The 26,227-nt window shown below is 34.0% G+C and overlaps 2 protein-coding genes across 3 annotated transcripts; both read left to right on the forward strand.

Annotated features, from left to right (window-relative positions):
- Window positions 1-807: 807 nt before the first annotated feature.
- On the forward strand, window positions 808-3,653 carry LOC114405885 (probable leucine-rich repeat receptor-like protein kinase At1g35710). The gene is made up of 2 exons (XM_028368400.1): window positions 808-2,890; window positions 3,002-3,653. Exons 1-2 carry the CDS (start codon window positions 1,033-1,035, stop codon window positions 3,376-3,378), a joined length of 2,235 nt encoding a protein of 744 aa, XP_028224201.1. The 5' UTR covers window positions 808-1,032; the 3' UTR covers window positions 3,379-3,653.
- A 1,763-nt stretch (window positions 3,654-5,416) lies between these two features.
- On the forward strand, window positions 5,417-26,227 carry LOC114405886 (exocyst complex component SEC6). Of its 2 annotated transcripts, XM_028368402.1 has the most exons (27): window positions 5,417-5,632; window positions 5,752-5,885; window positions 9,726-9,764; window positions 10,077-10,165; window positions 10,298-10,388; window positions 10,801-10,890; window positions 11,032-11,111; window positions 12,822-12,914; window positions 15,410-15,436; window positions 15,633-15,740; window positions 16,575-16,713; window positions 16,846-16,890; window positions 17,728-17,783; window positions 17,973-18,081; window positions 18,638-18,778; window positions 18,860-19,039; window positions 19,308-19,391; window positions 19,482-19,568; window positions 21,138-21,182; window positions 22,300-22,378; window positions 22,830-22,899; window positions 23,830-23,917; window positions 24,036-24,125; window positions 24,252-24,368; window positions 24,598-24,660; window positions 25,044-25,176; window positions 25,856-26,227. In XM_028368402.1, exons 2-26 carry the CDS (start codon window positions 5,757-5,759, stop codon window positions 25,173-25,175), a joined length of 2,271 nt encoding a protein of 756 aa, XP_028224203.1. In that variant the 5' UTR covers window positions 5,417-5,632; window positions 5,752-5,756; the 3' UTR covers window position 25,176; window positions 25,856-26,227. The 2 variants fall into 2 exon arrangements, with proteins under 2 accessions (XP_028224203.1, XP_028224202.1); XM_028368401.1 differs by lacking the exon at window positions 25,856-26,227 and having other exon boundaries at window positions 25,044-25,467.

Consider the following 26,227-nt stretch of genomic DNA (forward strand, 5'->3'; position numbering starts at 1 on the left):
AGACAAAATTTCCTACATTCAGGTTAAGATCACCGAACTACTTGAGAGACAAGAGAGGATGTCCTCGTGAATGGTACTGATGATAATAGCAAATAGCAAATGCAAAAGTAAAAGGGATATTTTTTTCTGTTAGCTTATGTGCATAATAATGCAGCATTGAATTAGATTGAATATTCTCTATGATCTTGAAGTGGTAGAAAGAACAAACTGCAATATGAATACAATTAAAAGCTCATAGCTGAATATTGTTCCACGTTGAGGAGTGTCATGTTGATCTTGCAATAACTAAGTGTTTTCTCAAATGATAGAAATCTTATAACTATATAGTGATAAGTGCCAAATTGAATCAATTTCTAGTTTCTGTTGTCCATTAATCATCAACCTTGTCTAACAAAGTACATGCTGGAGTTGGAAGCATGATTTTCAGCCCCTGATAAGTTTCTTGAATTTGGCATAGTAATTAATTCCATGTGCCTATCTTACACGTTCATTCTATCTTCAACATTCCAGTGGTCCCTTAGAATTCCATTGCGCAGAGTGTTTTGCACGTCTATGGACTTAGTCCCACTTTCAAAAGTCATGTTTCCAAAATTTGAATGGAAATTCCAAATTGAAACTATAATTTCAACACGTCAAGATAACCATGCCAATTGCCAGTGTCATATATTTCAAGGTCAGGGGCCAAGAGCATTGTCATTAAATTCAACAAACCATTCAAATTTGTATGTATCACGGAAAACAATAGTTGCAGTTTACTTGCAGGTGGCACTTATTTTTTGTTTCCACCTTATATGTCACATTCCGTGTGCACATCTCACTTGTTCATTCTATCATCAACCAATAATTTCCAATGTATTTGGGCCAAACCGTGTCTCTGAATGTCTGTTGTCCTCATATATTCCACATGGTCCTGTTGGGAACTACTTAGGCTAGTATCACACACACACACATATATATAACAAACCCCATGGCTAATAGCATTATAGCTAAGTTCATCAATAGAAATTTAAGCCATTCAAATTTGAATCAACCATGCAAAACACAAGTTACAGTTCACTGTTAGTGGCTGTTATCTTCAGTACCTTCTTTTATGTCTTTTTCCTACAAGGTGTTATCGCTAACACTATGGCAGCTTCTAATTCCTCATCCACAAATGAGGAACAAGAGGCTTTGCTTCAGAGCAAATGGGGAGGTCAAAATATCTCAAATTATTGTAAATGGAATGGTATTGTGTGTAATGAAGCTCAAAGTGTTACAGAGATTTCAACTACGAAATATTTTTACATTCCTCCAACAGAAGCTCATATTCAGAATTTCAATGTGACTGCATTCCCTAATTTAATCCATCTAGACCTTAGTCGATTGGGACTCAAAGGAAAAATCCCCACTGAAATAAGCTTTCTTAAAAAGCTTATCTATCTTGATCTATCCTCTAGTTGTCTTCAAGGTGAGTTGCCTAGTTCTCTTTCTAGTCTCACTCAACTCGAGACACTTAATATTTCTAACAATTTTCTTACTGGTGTGATCCCTCCTACTTTGGGTCAATTGAAGAACTTGACCCTACTTTCCCTTGACTCAAACCAATTTGAAGGCCACATTCCAGAAGAACTAGGGAATTTAAGAGGGTTGAAGCAGTTAACTCTTTCAAATAACTCCCTCAATGGCTCAATCCCTTCTACTTTAGAGCACTTGATCCATCTCAAAGTTTTGGATCTTTCTTATAATAAGATTTTTGGTGTTATACCAGAGGGGATATCTGCACTGACACAACTAACAAATGTTCAACTATCTTGGAATCAAATATCTGGTTTCATTCCATCTGGGATTGGACGAATCCCAGGACTTGGAATTTTAGATATTTCCAACAATCAGCTTGAGGGACCTATTCCATATGGTGTTCTGAACCATTGTAGTTATGTGCAGCTAAGCAACAACTCTTTAAATGGAAGCATTCCTCCTCAAATAGGAAATATTTCATATCTAGATCTTAGTTATAATGATCTCACAGGAAACATACCTGAGGGACTCCATTCTGTGCCTTACCTTAATTTGTCTTACAATTCCTTCAATGATTCAGATAACAGTTTTTGTGGTTTTCCAAAAGACTCATTAATTGGTAATAAGGATTTCCAATATTCATGCTCTTCTCAGTCTTCTGGAGCTGACATTTCTTTAGTAATGATAATTGTCTTTTCTACCTTCAATGGAATGGTTGTTTCAATAGTCCTTGTATGTTGGGGCATTCATGCTTTCTGTCCCCCCCATAATGAGTTTGGAAGTGAGGAAAGAAGAAAGAATGGAGACATGCTTTCAATTTGGAACTATGATGGTAAGATAGCATTTGAAGACATAATTAAGGCCACAGAAGACTTTGATATAAGATATTGCATAGGAACAGGTGCTTATGGGACTGTGTACAAAGCACAGCTTCCCAGTAACAGAATTGTTGCACTGAAAAAGCTTCACAAAGCAGAATCTGAAAATCCATCTTTTTACAAGAGCTTTTGCAATGAGACCAAGATCTTGACAGAAACTCGCCATCGTAACATCATTAGGCTTTATGGCTTTTGTTTGCATAACAAGTGTATGTTTTTGGTGTATGAGTATATGGAAAGGGGAAGCTTATTTTATAACTTGTCTATTGATGTGGAAGCTCAAGAGTTGAATTGGAGCAAGAGGATAAATATTGTAAAAGGGGTAGCCTATGGCTTGGCTCACATGCACCATGATTGTACTCCACCCATTGTTCATCGAGACATAAGCAGTAACAATATTTTGTTGAACTCGGAGTTACAAGCTTTTGTCTCGGACTTCGGCACAGCAAGACTTCTTGATTGCCATTCATCAAATCAAACTCTTCCAGCTGGTACTTATGGATATGTTGCTCCAGGTAAAGTTTTTTTCTTCTTGTTATAGAACCATAAATTCAATTTCTTTATAGATAGTGTTTTGTATTAAAATATTGTTGACAACTTACCTAATGTTTTGTTGGTGCATGTAGAATTGGCTTACACCTTGACTGTGACTACAAAATGTGATGTTTATAGCTTTGGAGTGGTGGTTTTGGAAACAATGATGGGTAGACATCCAGCTGAATTGATTTCTTCTTTATCAGAACCATCCATTCAAAACAAGAAGCTGAAAGATATATTGGACTTGCGAATTCCTCTACCATTTTTTCGAAAAGATATGCAAGAAATTGTGCTTATTGTAACATTAGCATTGGCATGCTTGAGCCCCCACCCAAAATCCAGACCATCAATGCAGGAAATAGCTAGTGAGCTTTTAGTTTCCAAGCCACCATTGCTTTGGCATTTTGATGGCATTTCCATCCACCAACTGATGAAGCAAAAAATATATATAATTGGTAGAAGCTAGGATAGTTGTGATGATAATTTAAGATGTGATTGTATTCTGTTACATATGAATTTTACCCTTTTTTTTCAACTTATAAGAACATTTCTTTCCTTTTTTTTTTTGTTTATTATCAAAAGTTTAGAGTTGAGGGAAGGTTGTTCCCATTCTAAAGTCAGGAAGACATTAATCTTAACAAGAGTAAGCATTTGATAATAGATTACACATTTACACATCAATGAGGAATACATGATTTGGATTTAAATTATGTAGTTGTCATGAGCAAATAAGCAAAGGATATTCAATTATAAATTCTAATTAACGAGAAGATGGTTGACTTTTGTAATAATTATTAGTGTTGACTAAAGACACAACACCTAGCTTCTCTCTAAGCATTCCTTAAAAAAAAAAAAAAGCTTCTCTCTAAGTATATGCTCAATCTCTTAAATTTTGGAAGCTTTGTCAAAATGCTAACTAGCTAGTAGTTGCTGTTGGGAATGTGGGTACCACAATCCCTTTGTGTTTTTCTCCCTCCAACCGGAAAATTCCAGTTAACTTCCCTTTATTCCCTTGATCTCTCGAAAAATGAAATTGTGTCTCAATGTTCTTACTCCTTTCATAAGCCACAGGATTTTTTGCTAAATTTATAGATGATTCAATGTAAATCATCAGTTGCATTCGGCTATCACTCTTCAAGTGTAGCTCCTCTAATTGTGCTTCATGCCACAAAGCTTGACAAGCTCCATAAGAGCTTGCAATGAACTATGCTTCATAGGATGAGAGTGAAACCATAACACTGAAGCCCTGCCTAACATAAAAACATATCCTATTGTGCTCTTTCTGTCTGTTTTATCTCCAAACTAATCTCTTTCTGTCTGTTTTATCTCCAAACTAATCAAAATCAAATGCCCTCTAATTCTGCTTTCTGCATCATCTGAATTATTTGGAAACAATAGACCATAATCAAGTGTGGCCTTTATGTACCTCAGAATTCTATTTGCTGCCACAAGATAAATGGAAATGGGACTATCCATGAATTACTGATCAACCCAACTCCATAGGTAATATACTTAGCATTGTTATTCCCTTAGAGATCTAACAACATATTTATATAATGTAGCATGAATCTCACCATCATTTTTTCAAGCCTCAAATTGTTCTTTACTAGAGTTAAAGCTGGGTTGCAGAGATAAATATTTAACTTTTTCAATATATCAATGACATACTTCCTTTAGTGTAGCAAATTTCCCTTTCTGGTTGTCACAAATTCAATGGCCAAGAAATATGCCAGTATTCCCAGATCATAAATTTCCCTTTACTAAAGTTATAAATATTTTTTTATGATAAATAATATTATTCCAATAGAAATTATTCTCAGTCTCTCAATAAGACTTTTTTCTCATATTAAACTTGAACTTTTTTTTTTTTTGAAGAAACATTAAACGTCTACTTTAAAACATAGTTTATAAAAAGGCTAAAATATAATTTTGCTATTTCATATAATTTTTTTGTTTCTAAAGTCTAAAAACTTTTATTTTGGTCTCTTCAAATGTTTCAAAATGATATTTTTTTTGTTAGTTTTTACACTAATGGTGTTAGTAACATTTCTTATAGCTTGCCATTTCTTATTTAAGTTGATCAATTAGCCTAATAAACTAAAAAAATCAACTCAATAAAGAAAAAACTTTAAAACAACAAAAGTATTTTTTTAAAAAAATTTAAAAGATTAAATCAAAATAAAAATTTCAAACAAGGAACCAAACTTATATTTCAACTTAGACTTATCTCACAGTGGCTACACGTCATGAACTTTTTCATACCCTTAAGTAAATAAAAAAAAAAACCTTCACAACAAAGGTTGATAATCAAGATAGAAATTAAAATATTGTTGATGGATAATCCATAAGTAATTTTATAATTAAGTGTTGTTCTTTGAGCTTTGAGTCCGGAGTCTGATAATGTTGAAATGTAAATCCAATTCAACTAATTTTTTATATATAAAAAATATTTTTCATTTATTTTATTTATTTTTTAAAAAATACTATAAAAAAATAAAAATCAATAAAAAAAAACGTGGTTCCATTCCAGTTCCGATCCATAAACCTTTTTCTCAGTCGCTGCTCCGTCGTCACTGCCAAATTCCAATTCCCGTGTTACTTCGTTCAACCGAGCTTTTTCTCTCTCTCTAGAACTTTCCTTTCTCAAACCCGCACCTCGTCAAACACCGCAATCTCGCTTTCTCCGACGCGATCCGTGTTCAATTTCCCCCCAAAATCAGGTCAAATTCTCTATCGATTCGGAAAATCACCGCAGAATTCGCTCACACAGCTCAGAACCTTTGCATTCTTCGATCAGTTGAGCTCATTTTGTTGTTCTTTTTTTTTTTTTTTTGTGCAGGCACAATGATGGCTGAGGATCTCGGCGTGGAGGCGAAGGAGGCCGCAGTTCGCGAGGTCGCGAAGCTGCTGCCGCTTCCGGAGCTTCTCCAATCGATCTCGTCCATCAAGGCTGATTACATTTCGCGCCAACAGGTTTCAGTTCTATTCGATTTGATTCTGTTAATCATTTTAATTTTCGTTTTTCTTTTTTTAATTATAATAAGACCTATTGCTGTGTGTTTTTGAATTTGCTATTGAATGTCGTGTGATTTTCTAGCTCTGGTTTGAGCTACTTGGAACTCGTCTTTTTTTGTTTTTTGGCTCGGTGGATTTTGATTTGATTGCTATAGGTGTTATTGAGTTAATCTTTTGATTTTTGTTTATATTGTCTTTTAATTATGGTTGCTGTTGCTGTGTGTGTTCGAATTTGTTATTGAGTGTAGTGTGATTTTCGAGCTCCGTTTTAAGCTACTTGGAACTCTTTTTTGCTCAGTGGGATTTGATTTGATTGCTATAGGTGTGGGTTTCATTGTTTAGGACGTGACAGTTGAGATATTTGCTTGGAAGGGGATTAATGGGTTTTACGATCACCTGTAGTTTGAAATTTAAATCACTTTATGGAATGGATATTTGGACGTGCCTGTACTCTTTGATTGTCAAATGATGCTAATTTTGGGGTGACTGAGATGCTTATTTTTATATATGAAGAGGGACTAAAAAAAACACTTTTTTGAAGTTGAGGGACTAATCAAACAAATTGAAAGTTGGGAGACCAAAAACACATGTGACCCAAATTTGAGGGACCAAAAATATATTTAAGGCAATCTTTAGTCTTCAACTGAACACAATGATGTCGTGCGATTTATGTAGCCGATCTCACCTAGTGGGATAAGGCTGTTGTAAATGGTTCTCACTTCTCACGAAGAAAGAAAAGCATATTGGAATGGAAGCAACTTTTTTGAGAAGTAGTGTTTTGCTGTAGATCTAAGTTATATTACATGAGAGAGACTTACTTAATTCTGTGCATGTAATTTAGGGACATCCTTTTTATCCTACAAGATATCCAAATAGTAATACAACAACAATAGCCTTATCCAATTAGGTGAAGTCTACTATATGGATCACATGATTGTAAACAGAATAAATGGCAAACTCTATGGTCATTCAAACCAGCTGTGCAACTGTACATTTATACTTTTATAACTGTTATTCTCTCCTTTCTTAGGATACCTCAGCTGTAGGTGTAACTGTTGTTCTCTTTTTAATTAGGATAAATGTATATCACTGTTGACTAATTTATTGGGTTGAGAATAAGCTTTTCAGCTTGTAATTAAATAGTTTTTATGATATTTTTCCAGCTAGAGAACACAGTTTTTGGCCTACACTTTTCTAAGTTTAACAATGACATCATTGGGTTCGGTTAAAAACCAAACCAAATTCTCAGGGATATCATTCACTGTGAGATCCCTTTTTAATAATTTCCTCCAATGTCCTTCCTAGTCTTTCTTCACCTCTTTTCACTGGGTTAAAAATCAGCAATCTACCCATGGGTGGGTAATACCCCTCTTTGGTGCATTTTACAAGACTTTTTGATAGAACTGGACCCAAACAGAGCAAAGATCGTGTATATTTGGATTAAAATGCTACCAGCAACAAGGGTACAAGCACAGATGAGTTCGAGGTCTCATCACCCTCCACTGTTTTTCTAATCTCCCCTCTCACTTCTCTCTGATTGACCTCTTATAATGTCTAACTACTAACAGTTAGTTATAACTAGCAAAACAGTTAGCTATCCTATCTGTTTTAAGTAACTAACATCAACTAATACCCTTGGCTCTTCTAACATACACTTTTCCCCACCTATCACTTTTTCATCTTTTTATTCTGCACAATGCTCCTGTATCTCAGTGTTTTTTTCTTCATCTGATACTAATGTGTCTTGGATGTAACAGTTTTTAGAAATCTGAAAGTCATTGATATCTCTGAACTATAAAACCTTTTGGTTTTTCGAAGAATGTCAATATCACTTATAACCAAGATTGGAGGAGTTGGTCTATTGGTTCTTCACGATCCTTTAATGCGTAAATCAGATTTCAAATTTCTCACTTCATCCCCTAATAGAGAATCTTTTCTATTGGATAAGCCAATTCAGAAATCAATTATTCCTTTTAAAGTTAAATTTTTTATTTGGACTGCTGTTCTTATCCGGATTAATACCAATGACATGCTCCAAATTTGAAGGCCCCTAACTGCAGTATCTTCTAATTTTTGTGCTATGTGTATATTGAGTTTTGAAATTGCTTCCCTTTTTTTTTGCACCAGCTGGGTTCCATCTATGGTATACTCTGGTGTGGTGGGTGAAGGATGGGTCTGTCCCAAGGATCTTCAGTGTTTCTTGTGTGTTATTTAGAGGCTTTGGCACCAATAGAGATGCTAAAAGGCTTTGGAGGTTTTCTCAGTTTGTGATAGTTTGGTGTATATGGTTGGAAACAAATTCTAGAATTTTTACTGGTTGAGTTCTACTACATTAGATTTCATTTGGGACAGAGTGGTTCTTCTATCTTCTTTGTGGAGTCATGACAAAGGTCTCTTTAAGGGGATGTCTTTGGCAGATATACAGGGAGATTGGCTTGCTGTACTTCATGTTAGTTTATGTTCTTTTTTCTTTTGGTGTAATTTTTAGCTGTAGAAGATATTTTATTCTCATCCCTTTGTATTTCACCTCTCTTCCTCAAAAATATTCTTTTTTTATAAAAAAATGTAGGTTGCTTGAAATTACTGGTTTCATTATGTAAATTGCACATAGAAACCCTCTGGGTCCACCACTAGAGAAGAAGAAAGTAGGATGAAATATTTTTCAAATGTTTTTGGTTTCTTTCCTTCTTGGCTTCTGAGGATGATGGCATGTGTGGAGTAGGTGGTATCACATGGCAAAGAATACCTCATTTCCTTAAATTCATTGGTCATACAATAGTCTTACATAATATAAAAACATGAAAAAAAAATATAGAAGAGCTATCAAAATTTCAAATTGACATTTTTATCACATTCTTAATCAGCAAAAGTTTTAAATAAATCCTGGAAAAAGGTCTCTCTGCTTGTGTGGTAAGGCTATGTGCATCTACATTCTCTGTCAATGGTAGATCCAGGAGCTTGAGTCAGTGGGAGCAATTTATTTAAAAAATAAAATAATAATAATAATAATAATAATAATAATAATAATAATTATCATACATATGAAAATAAAGACAAATATTAAAATCAAGTGCAGTGAGATGAAAAGGAAATATGTCCAACTAAATAAAGAGTAAAAGTACCTAGCGAGCTTTGCAAAAAAAGAAAAAGTACCTAGTGAGCTGAAAAATGAACAAAACGTAAGAAAAAAACCTAGTAAATAAAAAACAAAATTTGACAACAACTGAAAAATTGGGAGAAGTGGGTTCAAATTTTAAAAATAGAGGGAGCAAAAAGATAAAAAACAGTAGGTATATATTTATATTTTCTCAAAGCCAGGGGTGCATCTGCACCCCCTCAATTATACTTGGGTCCACCACTGCTACCCATACCCCACTAAGTAGGAGCCATGAGCATTGGGCTGACTTTTTCAAGATTTTTCTTAAATAATTGAGATATAAATTCTACTTAGTTTAAAATTGATTTATATTTCCAATTATGATGATGATGTTGTGTGTTTTTGGTCTTCATTAAATATTTAAATACTTGTGTACTTTTATGTTGTTTGATACTCATTGATTGAACTAGTGGTGCATTGCCTCAAACTCAGTACCTCTCCTGAGTTAATTATCAGTTTGACTTTTATAACCGTGACCTATGTATAGCGTATTTCCTATATGTAATAATCTTGTTTATAACAACATTTACAATTATTGGATCATGTATGGTGTCTCCATCATTCATTAATGGTGCAGCTATTTTATTCAGAATTTAAGGAGCTACCAATTCTGAGTGCTTATATTTTGCTTTATTTTTCAGGCCAATGATGCACAGCTTAGTACGATGGTTGCCGAACAGGTAATTTTTTCTTTTTTAATTAACTAAATATCAACTGTTTAGATGGTGGTTGCATATGAATGGTTTTTATAAATCTATTGTTGCCTCTTCCCCCTTACCAAACCCCACTAAACTTAAAAAATTTACACTGAAACTGAAGGATAGGTTATAGTAGTAATATTTCAGGATATTGGCAACAGGGATTTAAGTGAGACCTCAACTGATGCTCTGTCGTTATTTTGTCTAGATTTCCTTGAACTTGCTCTTGATATTGAATTAACTGAGGCACCAAATCTCATATCTTCGTGTGCTTTGTCAAAAATACTTCTGCAGGTTGAGCAGTCACAGGCAGGACTAAAATCACTCTCCTTCTCTGAGAGGACAATAAATCAGCTTCGTGAAAACTTTGTCTCCATTGAGAAGTATGTTAGAAATGAGATGGACTGAAACTGTTATCACCTATTAGAGGGTGGTTGTTTTCTCTTGTGTAAACTTACCATTGATATTTTTTCCCTTTGGACTTACTTTGATTTTCTGATTTCTTGATGCATCAGTTTATGTCAGGAATGCCAAACATTAATTGACAACCATGATCAGATAAAGATACTTAGCAATGCAAGAAATAACCTAAACACAACCTTGAAGGTGCTTTTCCATCCTTGATTAAAAGGCTAATTGTCTAATACTCATTCTACTGCTTCATAGTTAAGAGTTGTTATTTAGAACTTTCTCCCTCCTACTTTTTTGCAGTAGTATTGAGCTTGTTATCTACAACTATTACAAAATGGGTCTTTCACTTTATACCCTGCATAATCATGGTTAAAGTAGAAGATGCAGTTATGTATTGAGGGTATTTCCTTAAATGCTGCCTTCATTGTGTCATACATTTATAATTTAGTTAATTTTTCATTGTTAGAATGGGATTGATACAAGCTGCAGATTGTCAGTCATTTTGCCTCATATTGAATAAACATGATTGGAACCTAGTTGTTCACTTGTATTGGTATGTGCAAATCCTGTCTTTATGGTTTTGTCTGATTTCTTGGTCTTCGGATAGGATGTAGAAGGTATGATGTCTATCTCTGATGAGGCAGCAGAGGCTCGGGATTCTTTGAGCGATGACAAAGAAATTGTCAACACTTACGAGGTAAAGCTGGTCTTACGTGTAGTGTAAAATATTGTTTTTATTTATTTATTTATTATAAAATGTCTTATGTTTGTCCAAATCTCAACTACGTTTCTAACTTTATTTTCCATTTTATCTCTATAACTTTTACAAATTTTGCAGAGGTTAACTGCTTTGGATGGAAAACGAAGGTTTGCTTTAGCAGCTGCTGGATCTCACAAGGAAGAGGTTGGAAGGCTAAGGTTTGTGTCTTCTTTAGTGCACTGTCACATTCATTGGCTGGGTGAGCAAGAATCCTGAAGGGGGCTGCCACAGATTTGGGAATGAGAATTTCAATCTGCATAAGCCCCCATCTTTTAGTTATGTAATGACTCACTAATTTTCTTAGTCAGTGGTATATACACGCACCATCCACAATTGTATGATGGTATCAGAGTATATCCTAGATCTATTAATGGGTCATCTACCATATTACCTATGCATCAAGCCCAAAAGTGCTAGGTGTGACGGGTGTATTAGATAAAACCCAAGTCTCACATCGGCTAGAGATAGTCTCAAAATAAAGTATATGAATGGGGAGCAACTCTCACCTTACAAACTGGTTTTGTAGGATTGAGTTAGGCCCATACACAAATCTTAAGAAAATTATCCTATTGGTCATTTCAATCTTTAAATCGATACTTTTAGATCTATCATCCAATTTGTGGCAACCTTCATCAAAGGCTTTGTTAGTGGCTGTTATGAATCTTTGAATTAGTAGTATTGCACTGTTGAGTTTTCTTTTGACAAAGTTGAAATATTTCTTGTATTAGAGAAAAACTGAATCAAGTGAATTAATCATCCTATAATGGGATCTATTCAACTTTTTTTAATAAAAGAATAAATTATAGGCGTTTTACTTGTGCTCTGTTATATGCATGGTCTGAAACTCCTCCATCAGAAGTTCTTTCTGATGCAGACTGTTGTTTCAATGGTCAATTAATGGTGTTGGAGGGATTTGAGAAATCTTAAGTGGGATGTTATGCACTATGTTGCATTAAGAAACTTTAGAAGAGTATTCTACTGGCTGGAAGTTTTTTGTATATTCTATTAAAAAAGGTAATTTAAGAAGTTTATCTCTTAATGCTTTTATCCTCTGGGAACTTGGCACATTTTTTGTACCTTGTGCATTATATTCGTATGTGCTTTGCTTTGTCAAGTCCAGATAGGGGTATAACACTATCAAAACTACTTAATTAATAGATTGTAAATCCAAGCAAAATTCCTTCACAGTTCACACTATGAAATATTATGTGATAAAATGAACTAACACTGTGGAATTTGCTAATAATTACTCTGTTATTGGTTTGGCACCAAGAACAAATGTTGATAACCCTTGATCAAAAGCAACCATAGCTATGAAGAAAAGCTTATGGCTATCAGGAGCATTGCCATTTGATTGAACTGAAAATGCAGTGCAGTCTTTAAAATTTCTTTTTGCAATTGAAAATTTAGTATATCACAATAGATCAAATTTCTGTTCTTTTTGTTGCATCAGTCTTCCCTCCCCACATGTGTAAAGGTATCTACTAGACTACTTGTTCTGCATGTTTCTTTTGTTGATTTGTTTTATGCTGGGCTTATGGGGGTCACTGTATCATTGATTTGAAATACCAATCCACTTGTCACTAATGTCATTATTTATTTTATTGGTCAAGCCTGTTAATGACCATTAATCATCAAATTTGGTGATTTAACTAGTTTTGTGATACATGAGCTCCCATTAAAATCACAAGGGTTAGCATTGTGTTTATTGAAGATGCCTTGTATGCTTTTGAAACTTGAAAGTAACTATTTGAAAGATGACCACAAAGTTATTTATGTTGAGATATGTGATTAATGATTTTGTTTCATAAATTATCTTATAGTTTTAGGCTAAGTATCTACTTTTCCACATCTTGTGTATGTCTCAGAGAATATTTTGAAGATGTAGATCGAACTTGGGAGACCTTTGAGAAAACACTATGGGGCCACATTTCCAATTTTTATAAGCTCTCCAAAGAAAGGTTTGTGCCATGTTTTGAACATAAACATCTCAAATAACATTGCATGTTGTTCCGATGAAGCTGCTCCCCTTAATTTCTATTGAGTTGTACTTGATATTTGAAACTGTTACATCTTCTATTGAGTTTAGTTTGCACATGTGAGTCATTTTTGTTTACTTATTTATTGGAATTTTTAGGCTTGGGGATATCAGTCACCTTGTCTGCAATCATAAAAGTGTCAGATTTTGCTTTAATAATATAAAATTAAAATGTAATCTTTATCATAGTAGTCAATACTGGATAGCAGTGTGGAGCAATCAACACCAAAAATGGGATAGCAGATAGCAGGATGGCCACTGTTCTGAATATTTTTTTTTTTATATTTTAAATAATTTATACTATATATATAAAATCTCAAAAAGAGAAAATTTACTTAATTATGAACTAGTGATCATTAATAATAAAAACTCAATACGGAAACAAAACATAAAGTTGATAGCAATAAAAGTTAAAGAAATAAAGTGCTTAAGCCTGTTAAAAAATAAGCATTTTCAAGATTCTTGTTGAAAAATATTTACTCCCTCTGGTCCTTATTATAATACACTTTGGACATCAATCACACAAATCAATATAAGTAATTAATTCTGTTGATTATGTTGAATTTTTTGCAAAAATGTTACCACAAATACTTTGAATATTTAATAAGGACAACTAATGGAAAAAAGATTAAATGCTTCATAGGAATTCTAAAATGCCTTATAAAAAACATCAATTTCTTCTAAACTATGCCTTATAATAAGGACCAGAGGGAGTAATACTTATTAGAAGCTTTTAAGTATTTTTAAAAATATATATTACATCATTTTTGTAGCAAACTTTCAAGTTAATTTTTTAAGTTTCAAGTCATTACATTAATCTTTCAAAAATCTTGATACTAAAGTAGTTTTATTTTGTAAGAAAAAAGCTAGTTTTGTTTAAAATCTAATTATATTATCCTTTTGAAAGTTTTATCAGCAGAATAGTTTCTCAAAATTTAATTTATATTAAATTAGTTCTTTAAAAACTTCAAATATCCTCATATTCATCATTATGTTGACGAATTAAACATAATGTTGGGGAGGTTTTTGTAGGCTTTATTCTTTAGCCTAAGCCTATGGCTTTCTTTTGTATCTTTGTAGTACCCCTGGTACTATTCTAATATAATATATGATATTTTTGGCCGTTCAAAAAAAAAAAAATGTTGACGAATTAAACACTATTTAATAGTAATTTTTTTGTAAAAAATATTATAGTGATGCGAAAAATTTTAGAAATATATTTTGTTAATATAAGAAATATTATTTTAATTTCTGTTTCTCTAATAAATGCTTTCAAGAATATACGTATTAATTTCTTTAATTAGAAAATCAAACCAATGCCAGCATGTGTTTGTGACAGCGAGGGATGATATTTATAATAACAAAATAACTTCAGGGGGGGACAAATTAGTAAAATCAGCTGCAATGGCTTTGCTTATAAGTCCCAAAACCATAATTCATTGCTCCAGCCACTGTGTGGGATAGTGCCAAAGAGAAGCTGAGACTAGAGGGGGAAAGAGAAAATAGGATCTCTAGTGTCACATTCCTCAGGGAAAAGAAACCGCTCTCAAGGAGTGGGATTGCGTCTGACCCTTATAACAGTGTTGTATTGTAATGTTGTGTGTTGTGTATGACCACACAACCTTTATTTATAATGAGTAAATAGGATCAATATTGATTACATAGGATCAATCTAATAATGAATAATAATGACTAAATCACTAATTACTATCTAATCATAATAACAGAATATGTAATCTTAACAACCCTGAGATGTGGATCCTCCAAGGAACATTAGCATGACGTACTTTTCTTCTTTGAACCGGAGTTTGAAACCAAATTATCCTCTGGAGGATAGATGTGGCAATTTAGGTGAGATCGAATGTAGATCCAACTTTCTCTTCACTCGTGGAATCCGGGGTCTGCAGTGCCGGGATTGCGGCCACTCCGACCCCTTCACCTAACCGATAGATTTATGTGAGATCCAATGTAGATCTAACTTTCTCTTTACTTGTGGGATCCAAGTGATCCGGGGCTCTGTCATGTTGGGATTGCGGCCACTCCAACTGCTTCACCAAACAGAGATGCAACAATGTTTGCATAGTGGCACACCACTGCTTTACTTTGCTCCACCGCTATTAGCTACTATGATCTTTATTATATTAAAGAATCACTTTTTTCAATGTGCATGGAATGCTGGTGTAATGCCCTCCTTAGTTGTGTGATATACTCTTGAGCAGGGATGGATGTTGGGGAAGTTGTTTGTTTGTGCCAGGTAAGAAATTTGAAAATAAAGGAACAAAAACCTTATGGTTACAAATTATATTCCATTTCTTTAGTACAGTTGGATTTGTTGTGTTGTTAAACATAAAGTATATGCTTTAATTGTGGTATGATCTGCAACTCCCTTTTTTAATTATTCTTTTTTCTTCTATGCAGCCCACAGACTTTAGTTCGTGCTGTACGGTATGTTGTTGATAGTCAATTGCACTTTTTTTTTCCCAGTCAGTTCATTCCCTTCATCTTGTTTTAGATGGTAGGTTGGATGATTGGAAATTCTAGATGATAGGTTGGATGATTAAAAATTCTAATCAGCCGGTAGAGGAGTTTAATCTTTCTAAAAAAATGTAATCTTATTTTCCCTTTGTTTTTCATATTCCAGGGTTGTTGAAATGCAAGAAATCCTTGATCAACAGATTGCAGAAGAAGCAGCTGAGGCTGAAGGGGATGGCGCAATGGCATCAGTTGCAAATCCTCGTAACACCGGCATGTATGTTGTAATATTTTGTGATATTGAAAATCTATAACAATGGAAGCAACCCTTGCTGGCATCTTGTTCTATGATTTACTTGATAGTTTTACTGCATTTACTTTATATACTGCATTTGGGAAATTCTCTAAACAATTTAGGGATGCACTCATTTCTCAAAATGGTGTGTTTTTATTTTTATTTTTTCTTGATGTTTCTTTTCTAGGAGAATTTTTTTTCCTCCATTTATGTATCTCTTTCCTTCCTTCAATAAAAGAACTTCGAGACTATTACTTCTATTAAAAATCATTTCATCTTGGAAACTATTTCTTGATACCTTTTTTTATATTCAATCTTGACCGCTGCACAATCCACCATTGCACGATGTTGGCTGTTTGGCCTCTGCCGTGGGGCTCCATTTGCCGTTGACAGCAGTGATACTAACTTGCTAAGTCAATAGCACAGTCCATGTGTTACTCAATTGCAATGTCACATAAAATATTGTTAGAAAACTTATCCAGATTTATCATGACAGTTTAGAACTTTCACATTCATTCCCGTGCAATAAAAAATTGTCTTATTTCTCTCTGTTATACCTGCTTGTTTGGTCATGACTCATGAGACTTATGCTTAGATTTTTATTGTGGATATTTCCCAACATTATCATCTCTTATTATGGTCAGCCTGGTATGGGCATAGAAATAGGGTGACAAACTTATGCATTAGTTTACAATACTTTTTTTACTAATGAACCATTCCATAATTTTTTTTACCCCATACCAAGCTGATCTGTCAGGAGAATCCTCCCAACTCTCTCTCATTACTCAAAATTCTGTTGACGCTGGTAAATTTCAGAAAATCAACAAGTGCAATGGCTTCTTCAAAAAATTTAACGCAGCAAAAATTGAAGGTTCAGGGGAAAGGCTATAAAGATAAATGCTATGAGCAAATAAGGAAGACTGTAGAAGGACGGTTTAACAAGCTTCTAAATGAGGTTAATTGATTTTACTGTTCTACATATTCCCTCTCCTGCTACAAATTTACAAAATATGCAGACTCCCACGTACTGCCCTCATGAGAATATGCTATTTTTTGCAACTCACTGTTAATTTAATTTATGAATCAGCTTGTGTTTGAGGACCTGAAAGCAGCTTTAGAGGAAGCACGAGCGGTATGTTAGGCTGAAATTTTAGCTTCTGATCTTTTATTTTCTGTTTTCCCCACCAGGACTAAATATCTGTTTTACTTTTGTTCTCCTTCTGCTACCCTACCTCAGTTGATTACTTCTTTCATATGATAATAGAAGAATCATCGTGCATGCTAGTATTTGTATGCGAGAGAAACTACAGATTTTTTTTAATGCTAATGTAGAGTCTGGTATGGTAAATGACTTGATCACTGTTTAGCTAACAGTAGCTGGAACTTGTTACCATGAGTGGGACCAGGATCTTGTTCTCTAACAGTGTAAACATAAATAGTTGTGCTGTAACTTATGTAGTTGTTCTGTGCTGTTCTCTTTGTGTTGTACCTTGTGTGTATCAAACACACCCTTAATCTGAAATGAAGGGGGAAGGGCTTCCATATCCCATTTTAAATTTTAAATGCTGTTAACTTTATCTCCTCCATAACCCTTTTAAAAGCTGATAGTCATACAAGGCAATTCCAGAATCCTGTTTCACTTATTATATTCATATTTGTATAAGTTGATATATTATTGAGTGGATAAATATATGCTCATTTTAATCTCGTTTGTAATACATAAATTATTTCTCACCTCTCACCCTCTTCTCCCTCTCACTCTGTCAACTTTTTGAAGTGCTGAAGTCAATTATACCAACTGGTTAATGCAACGAAGTCATATTCCATAGTTCTTCTCATGATTACTTATTTACAGTATAATTGTTACTGTAATTTATTCAAAATATCGTATCATTTGCAGCTTCCTGTACATGAGATCCACTTTTATTCCCTATTACTGATGGAACCTTGTTTCTTTTGTGGCATATAGATTGGGGAAGAGCTTGGAGATGTCTATGACTATGTAGCTCCCTGCTTTCCTCCAAGGTTTTCTCTATATTGAATATACTACCTTTTTAATCTTCACAGCTTTTGGACTGGCTTCTCTATGAAACACATCCTAAACCCATGCTTGAGCCTATCCGAGTCAAACTACACATTTCACTTAATCTAAACAAGTGTTTATTGGTGGAGGGCTTCTTTATGTACATGTTTTATTTGTTCTAATTCTGGCAGATACGAGATATTCCAGCTAATGGTAAATCTGTACACTGAGAGGTTTATTCAGATGCTAAGATTGCTTAGCGACAGGGCGAATGAATTAACAAACATTGAGATATTAAAGGTATTTTTCTGGAGTTATTATTTATGTATAACATGCTACATACTTAGAAGTTAGAATGTCATTTTCTTCCTAGACAAAGGTGAGCCAGCCTTAAATTTTCCTACTCTCTAGCATATGGGAAATTAAGTAACTTGCTTTCCTATTCATCTGTATTACAGACTACGTTGTGATGTGATACTAACATAGAATGGATCAGAAAAGTAACTTACATGCTAAGAATGGAATTTTATTGCAATTCTCTCTTGTTCCGGGATCTGAGTTTCGATCCTAGAGTCAGTTTTTTGGTGAGAATTACAGTTAAAGTCTCAATTCCTGGATTAGGAGCCCTGGCCGCACTCTCTAGTCTCTACTTTCATACAATTTGTTGTACCCCTGCACTCCTCACCCACTCCCTTTTATTCTGTTATCTTTCCACTTTTTCATCTACTTCAGCTAGAAGTCTTCATTTCTAAATTTAGTCATCATTGTTTTTCTTGTTCTCTATATTTTCTTTTTCTCCCGCTGAATGTTTTATGGGAAAATTATACATCTATGCTTATGTTTTTTTATGAAGCAGGTAACTGGATGGGTGGTTGAATACCAAGATAATCTGATTGGGCTTGGAGTCGATGAGTCTCTAGCCCAAGTGTGTTCTGAGAGTGGTGCAATGGATCCTCTTATGAATTCTTATGTTGAGAGAATGCAAGCTACGACTAGGGTAATCCTAAATATCTTGTGGTGTTTCTTGGGTGACTTCTTTGTCATACATAAGACTAAGCTTTATTCTTAATGTTTATAGAAATGGTACCTGAATATTTTGGAGGCTGATAGAACACAGCCCCCTAAGAAAACTGAAGATGGGAAGCTATATACCCCAGCTGCTGTTGATCTCTTCAGGATACTTGGTGAGCAAGTACAAATTGTTCGGGATAATAGCACTGATCTCATGTTATACAGAATTGCCTTGGCAACCATTCAGGTAATATCAGATAAGGCATAGATGTAGCGAAACTGATGCTTATTATAAATTTATCTTTTCAAAAATTAACTCTAGGAAAATAAAGGCAAACTGGACAGAACTTTGAAGTTGGAAAGTAATTTTTTTAGTGCAACAATGTATTCAAGTTTCATCATTATTGGGAGGATATCACTAGAAATCCATGAAGTGCTCCTCATAGCGCAATGTGTAGTGCTTACTCCTTATATCGGTAGCTTTGTATCCTAGGTTATACTATGTATTTTTACAGGTGATGATTGATTTTCAAGCAGCTGAAAAGAAGAGACTAGAAGAACCAGCTTCTGAAATTGGTCTGGAACCTTTATGTGCTATGGTTAGTGTAATTTTTCTGTAAGTGTTGCGTTATTGTTTCAACATAAGATTGTTTTCTGTTGACATGAGATTCATGTAACATTGTATTTAGATTAACAACAATTTGCGCTGCTATGACCTTGCAATGGAGCTAAGTAATAGCACCATAGAAGCCCTTCCACAGAACTACGCTGAGCAGGTTTGTTGTTTTTCCTAATTTCATTAACTTGATAACTGTTGCAATGTTGACATAGTCTTTTGGAACGGAAGTTCTTTATTTATTTTTTTGTTTGGAAACATTGGGTATATGATGCTTGTTGTGAATGATGAGAAAACCTGTGCTTCATTTTCTTATCAGTCTGTCCCTCAAAGAAAAAAACACATTTTTAACAAAATTATTGAACAAAAATATGACTTACTTCTCAAGAGTTGGCTCTCAAGTTTAGGATTCTCTGTTTTGTGTCCATGCTCCCTTGGATGCACTTAGATGATGTGGTAGTGACTCCCAAATGTTGGCAGCCTCCCTCTCTTGCAGCCATCCAAACCATTATTATCCCAAATAGTTTTGGGTCCTTTTGAAACCATTTGAATAATTGATATATCAAAATAGTATAAATGAGAGATTTTTATTGATGAAAGAAAGGATGATGAGCCTAAGCTCTATAGCCGCCCCACCATTCAGCCATGGCAACTCGATAGCAGACATTTGCCAACACTACTAATAGCTGCCTAATTCAAAATATAAGTAATGGCTTCATCAACATATAATAATTGTGCAGTCATGTATCTGAAGAATCCAAAGACATTAGAGAACATGTTCCAAAACCATGGAATTACTAATGCTTCTCCTTAATATTTGTGTCTTGAATGCAGTAGTTTTTCTTAGGATTTGGAGATAAGTAGAATCTAGTAAGATCATGGAAGATTATAATTCACTAGTTTTCCAAAACTCAAAGTTCCAAGAAATGTTAGGGTCCTGAATGTTGTAAAAAATAATTATGGGTCAACTATTTAGAGAAGAAAGATGATAGAGATAAGGAAAGGACTTTGAGAAAGGAGTGTTCCCCATGCTAATCTCCTCCTAACAATCTAAACTTAACCAAATTGAAAGACACTATGGGTAATGGCATAAATGAAGCGGATCACTTAGAAATAAAGTTTTAGGGACTTACATGAGTACAGTAAACTTTGGGTTGAATTCCTACACCATTGTAAAAAATATGTAATCTCAATTACCTAGTTCCATAAAGTTGCCTCAAATGAAAAGCGAATCTGTCATTTAGCTGCCAAAACTATGCTTATGGATCCTGAATTTTTGTAGACTCAAGCCTCCTAGCTAACAAAATTCTCTCTTCCCTGCATGCACACACCAGACCAAAGCAAGTTTTTCAGAAGACAAACAGGTCTGAGTGTTAGAGTATTCTGACCACCCTGAGTGAAAGGCATCCTTCAACTTGAGGTCTTTCAGTATGTCAAAAACTACTAACTCCAACAAGAAAAGTCAGGCCATTGCAATATTTTGACTATCAATTGCCGATGCATATTCATCCACATTCAAAACAAGCCAAACTGCTATTGCAATATATAATCACTGATCGATGATCAAAAGCCAATTCATTTGCTTAATTATTTAAGTGCACCATTATGCTGCAGTTACTCCTTCCAGCATTGATCTATGTGCTGACTTTGGGGCCTGGTATTGGAAATTATGATCAATTAGCCAATCATTTTCTTGACTTTATGTATTTGTGTTTTTGTTTCACTACAGGTTAATTTTGAAGATACCTGTAAGGGATTTCTTGAGGTAGCTAAGGTATGAAAGAGTGTAGAATGTTTTATTCAATACTTTCTGGTGTGTGTGTGTGTGTGTTGTTTTTCTACTGCAATTGTTCAGCACAATATATGATGCTTTTAACCGACATTCATCTTCTCCAACTTCTACAAGCATTTCTTCTTGATGGAATTTTCTGAAATTATCTTTATAACATATTTGTATGTATCAGTTTCCTCACAGTTTTTGCTTTAATGATCTCAAGTATTGGGAAAAACCCAAGTCCTATATTGGCTAGAGATAGTGTCAAGATAGAATATGTAAGTGGAGGACAATTCTCATCTTATGAGCTAGCTTTCGGACTTGAGTTAGGCCCAAATCCACATCCACATTTTAAGATGGTATCAAAGTCTATCCTAGATTCATCCAAAGGGCCATCTACCATGCTATCCATGCACCAAGCCCAAAAGTGTTGGGAGTGAGGGGGGGTGTTGGGAAAAACCCAAGTCCCACATTGGTTAGAGATAGTGCCAAGATACAATATATCAGTGGAGAGCAACCCTCATCCTATGAGCTAACTTTTGGGGTTGAATTAGGTACAAACCCACATTCTAAGATCAAGTGTTTGCATGTGATACAAATCATGAGATCACATAATTACAGATGGGAACCTGTTAAATACAAATTGATTATGGATGGACTTGTCTAGCTGTTTAGAAATGATAAAGAGTTGTATGACAGATATGGCTTCTTCTGTATATATGCCATAATCTTTTCCTCCTGGATTTTGTTTAAATATTTGTAGTATCTTGTAATTACACGCTTTGTGAATAAAGTTGTAAATCACTGTATGCCAAGTATTGTGTAAAATGTTGTGAAGCCTGATCTAATCCCAAATCAAGTTATGTGGCAAAGAAACCTCATAGGAGAGTGTCTCCAACCAAATGTACCAAATTGTAGCATACATTGCAATGAGCCTAAAAAAGGACTAAACTGCAGATAAATAATTTATTGTTTTTTAATTTAATTTCTTCTCCTAAAGAATTTAAAATAACATCTATTACTTTGGTATGTTCAATGAAATCACCATTTTGATGAATATCTCTTGCTTTGGAAGAGATTTGACTTCTGATACATTGAATTTTCTTCTTGGTGATAGGAAGCTGTGCATCAAACTGTCAGTGTGATATTTGAAGATCCTGGTGTCCAGGAGTTACTGGTGAAGCTATATCAGAAAGGTAAAATAATTTTTACCATCAACCTAGCTGGTTCTGTTTGGCTTTATGCTTATAACTATTTTGGTCAGATTTGTAGAGGGATGAGTTTGTCTCTTGGCAGTATTCCTGATTTTTGAACTCTAAACTTTTCTGCAATAAATTCATCTACTTACATAGGAAATGCATATTGTCTTTAACTTCAAGATATAATAGTCTGCACTCTACTGTTAGGTGTTTAAAGCTTGTGGGATTCATAATACCAGTTTACAGTTCTTGTACTTGATACTTTCTGCTAAGTAATTGCTTTTTTGGGTTAATGTGTACTACTGTATCCAGCATTATCCTGTACAATAGCTAAACTTCATTGTATTAACAATAAATTTACTACGTTTCCTTTATATCTATTCAAATGAATGCTTTTGTGCCTTATTTAATTCGAAAGTTGAGTTTTCATTTTCTTTGTATTTATCAGAATGGAGTGAGGGGCAGGTTACTGAGTACTTGGTTGCAACATTTGGTGACTATTTTGGTGATGTAAAAATGTGAGTATATTTTCTTGTCTCAGTAATTTGACATTGTTTATTTTTCCATATGTGCTATCCCATATTTCTTCTGCCAGCTTTCTCTGTTTTTTTTTTTTTGTTTGTTTGCTACTGAGGGTGTATTTTAAGGTTTAACAGGGTTGTCTAACTCATTGATCCTGCCTTGAATTGGACAACGGAGATAGAAGTGTAAAAACACTAGATCATAACATGAGATGGAAAATCCCCACCACTACCACACACACTCACACAAGTGAGGGTGTATATTTTATATGAGAAAGAGAGTAATATAAGCAAGTATCAAGTGTACACCATTTGATTTACATGAATGATTGAGATTAAAACAAAGTCATGTAACTATTTCAAGTGATAATGTAGTCTTTAAGTAAATTTTAATCTTGATTATCCAAATATGGTTATGTTCCAGCTTTGTTATTCTCACTTAGAATTAAAAAAGGCCTTCTTGTTGTAGACATCCCTAATGTGTGTGTGTGTGTGTGTGTAACACATAAGAAAAAATAGCAATAAAATTATAATCACAACTAACATTTAAATATATTCTATTTCAAAGTGCATGATAGATGTGAATTTGTATGTTTGTAGACAAGCCTTGTACCAAAACAAAGGCTTCTGAATTTTAACCAACCAAAGACAAGCCTTAAACTAAATTCTCCAATCTGGTGGATCTTTGTTTCATTTTCTAGATTATTTATGGTTGGTGATACTTGATTTTATTTCTCTCTTTTTTACAGTTTTCTTTTTTATTAATCATAGCAGTTTAGCTATAAAATTTGCTGTCTGTGTATAACATCTGAAGTTTGTTTATGAAGTTGCTGGTGTGAATTGCTTCTATTGCATTTATTTGAAGTTTGATTGTTAAATATTTAGTTTGTTGAGGAAAACTAAGTTTCGACCATCCATATATTCAAGGTACATTGAAGAACGATCTTTTAGGAGATTTGTTGAAGCCTGCCTGGAAGAAACAGTGGTTGTTTATGTTGATCATCTTTTAACACAGGTTCTGATGTCAATAAAACAGTTGTTGGCTTTTATTTATGTACTAAAATTGTGCATATTTTCTTCTAACAGCTTTGTATTTATTTGACTTAATTGTTCCACTGATATTTTAATTGCAGAAAAATTACATTAAGGAAGAAACTATTGAACGGATGAGGCTAGATGAGGAGGTTATCATGGACTTTTTTAGGGAACATATCAGTGTTTCTGTAAGTTACCTTTTAGACATTTTGTTACTGTTGCTCTCTATCATCGATATTGTGCCAGTTCCGAATCTGTTAATGTTGGCACACTCTGCCCAAGTTTCTTACTCGAATTTCCTTCATTTGGATTAGAAAGTTGAAAACAGAGTGAGTGTACTTAGCGACTTGAGGGAGCTTGCTTCAGCAGAGAGCCTGGATACCTTTACACTCATCTATACAAATATACTCGAACATCAACCTGACTGCCCGGTAAAATTATGCCCAATCTAATCTCAATTTTTGCATTCACAAATGCATGTATGAGTTCTTTAAGCAGTTGAAATATTTTTTGCAGTGGGTTTCAAGTTATCACAGTTTATTTTTTTAAGCTTAGAAAATTATCTTTTAAAATATTTTTATGATTCAAATTTTAATGCACGTGAAGATTTCTACCTTAGTTATCCTGGTGGATTTTTTTTTTTTTTTTTTGCTGTTGTAGCCTGAAGTTGTTGAGAAACTTGTTGGTCTACGAGAAGGCATTCCTCGGAAGGATGCCAAGGAGGTAAATTAAATTTAATGTTTATTTTGCTTAACTCTCTTAATTCAAGAAATATCTTCGAAGATAAGAATATAAGTAGAGCATTTATTTGGTTTTGTTAATTCTGTTGTGATCAAGTTAACTGCAGGAGTTTGTTATTAATGTTGTTTTTAGTGCATGAAAATTTCTTCATAGAAGATATTCCCCAACCTATAAATTAACAATTTAACATGGTTTGTACTTTACTAGTGGATCTATTTTTGGAAGATGTTTTATAATGTAGTCACAACATCTAAGAGGGCTTTTACATATTAATCAAAGTTGTTTCATTAAGAAAAATATTTTATGGTGCCTGGAGAAATTAATTATTGATTTTGTAATTGACAAATGTTGTTTTTGTTTATAAGGTCATTCAAGAGTGCAAAGAGATATATGAGAATTCACTTGTTGATGGAAGACCTCCAAAGGCAGGTTTTGTTTTTCGACGTGTGAAGTGCTTAACAGCAACCAAGGGAGGGCTTTGGCGTAAACTCACTTGAAGTACGATTCCATTCAGTTATTCATATATCTTGTTTTGCCTGTTAAATTATTTGTTCCTTTTGCATAATTCCCAAATGCTATGCTGTCAATAGACAAGTTTTGTAAAATTCATTTATACAATTTCCTTAGTTAATGATACCCTCAGTTTATTTCTGCTCCCGTTCTCGGTTTTACCATGAACCAAATGTGCTGTCGACATTTTCAAGATTACCTACCTGTCTGGGTGGTTGTATTCAAAAGAAAATTATGAATACAATATTGAAATATGCTATCTAATGACGTGTTACAAAAGTAACTATGTAATGAAATATGTTAAATATAGTTGTTTTTTTTAAAAAATACTGATCATGATTTTAAATTGTGGCTGCTGACGTGTAAGAACAAGGTCCAAAGAAAAGTGCAATTTCTTTTTTTGCAATGCCCGAAAATGCCTCTGTAGTTAGTATTACATGTACAGATACCATGATGAACCCTTTGGAAGCACGGAATTTTTCATCCGAATTAAATGAATTTAGCTTGTGTTTGGATAAAGCATGGTATTTCGATTGCTTCACAATAAAAACATGTTTGGATACTTAATTTCTGCATTTTCAAAATTCTGCAATTTTTAGTCCTTTGTTAAAATGGGAAATTTAGAATTCCATTAATATTGGTAGAACTAAATTCTTCGTTCTCGCAGGTCGTCATTCGCATACCCTACCACCAACAGAATGCACTCTCCTCAATTTCTTCTTAAAATACGAATTAGCTTGGTTCTACCTTATGTTGCTAGCAAAGAAGAAGCTAACGTATTTGTTAGTAGCATGACACTGCTATCACCCTCCAAGAAAATGCAAGAATCTTAAAATGTTAATAACTCTTCCAAAATATTTAAACCTACTATTTAATATTAAAATGCACATTTATTTATCACTTGACTCAATCTCAAATATCCACTATTGATGTGTGAGTGTTGTAAATCTTATGGGATTGTATTTGATTCCTACAAAAAAAATTCATTGTTGGATTAAAAATCGTGAATTTATTTATGCATTCACTAGTTCAGTAGCTA

Source organism: Glycine soja, chromosome 3 (assembly GCF_004193775.1).
Source record: "Glycine soja cultivar W05 chromosome 3, ASM419377v2, whole genome shotgun sequence".
NCBI lineage: Eukaryota > Viridiplantae > Streptophyta > Magnoliopsida > Fabales > Fabaceae > Glycine > Glycine soja.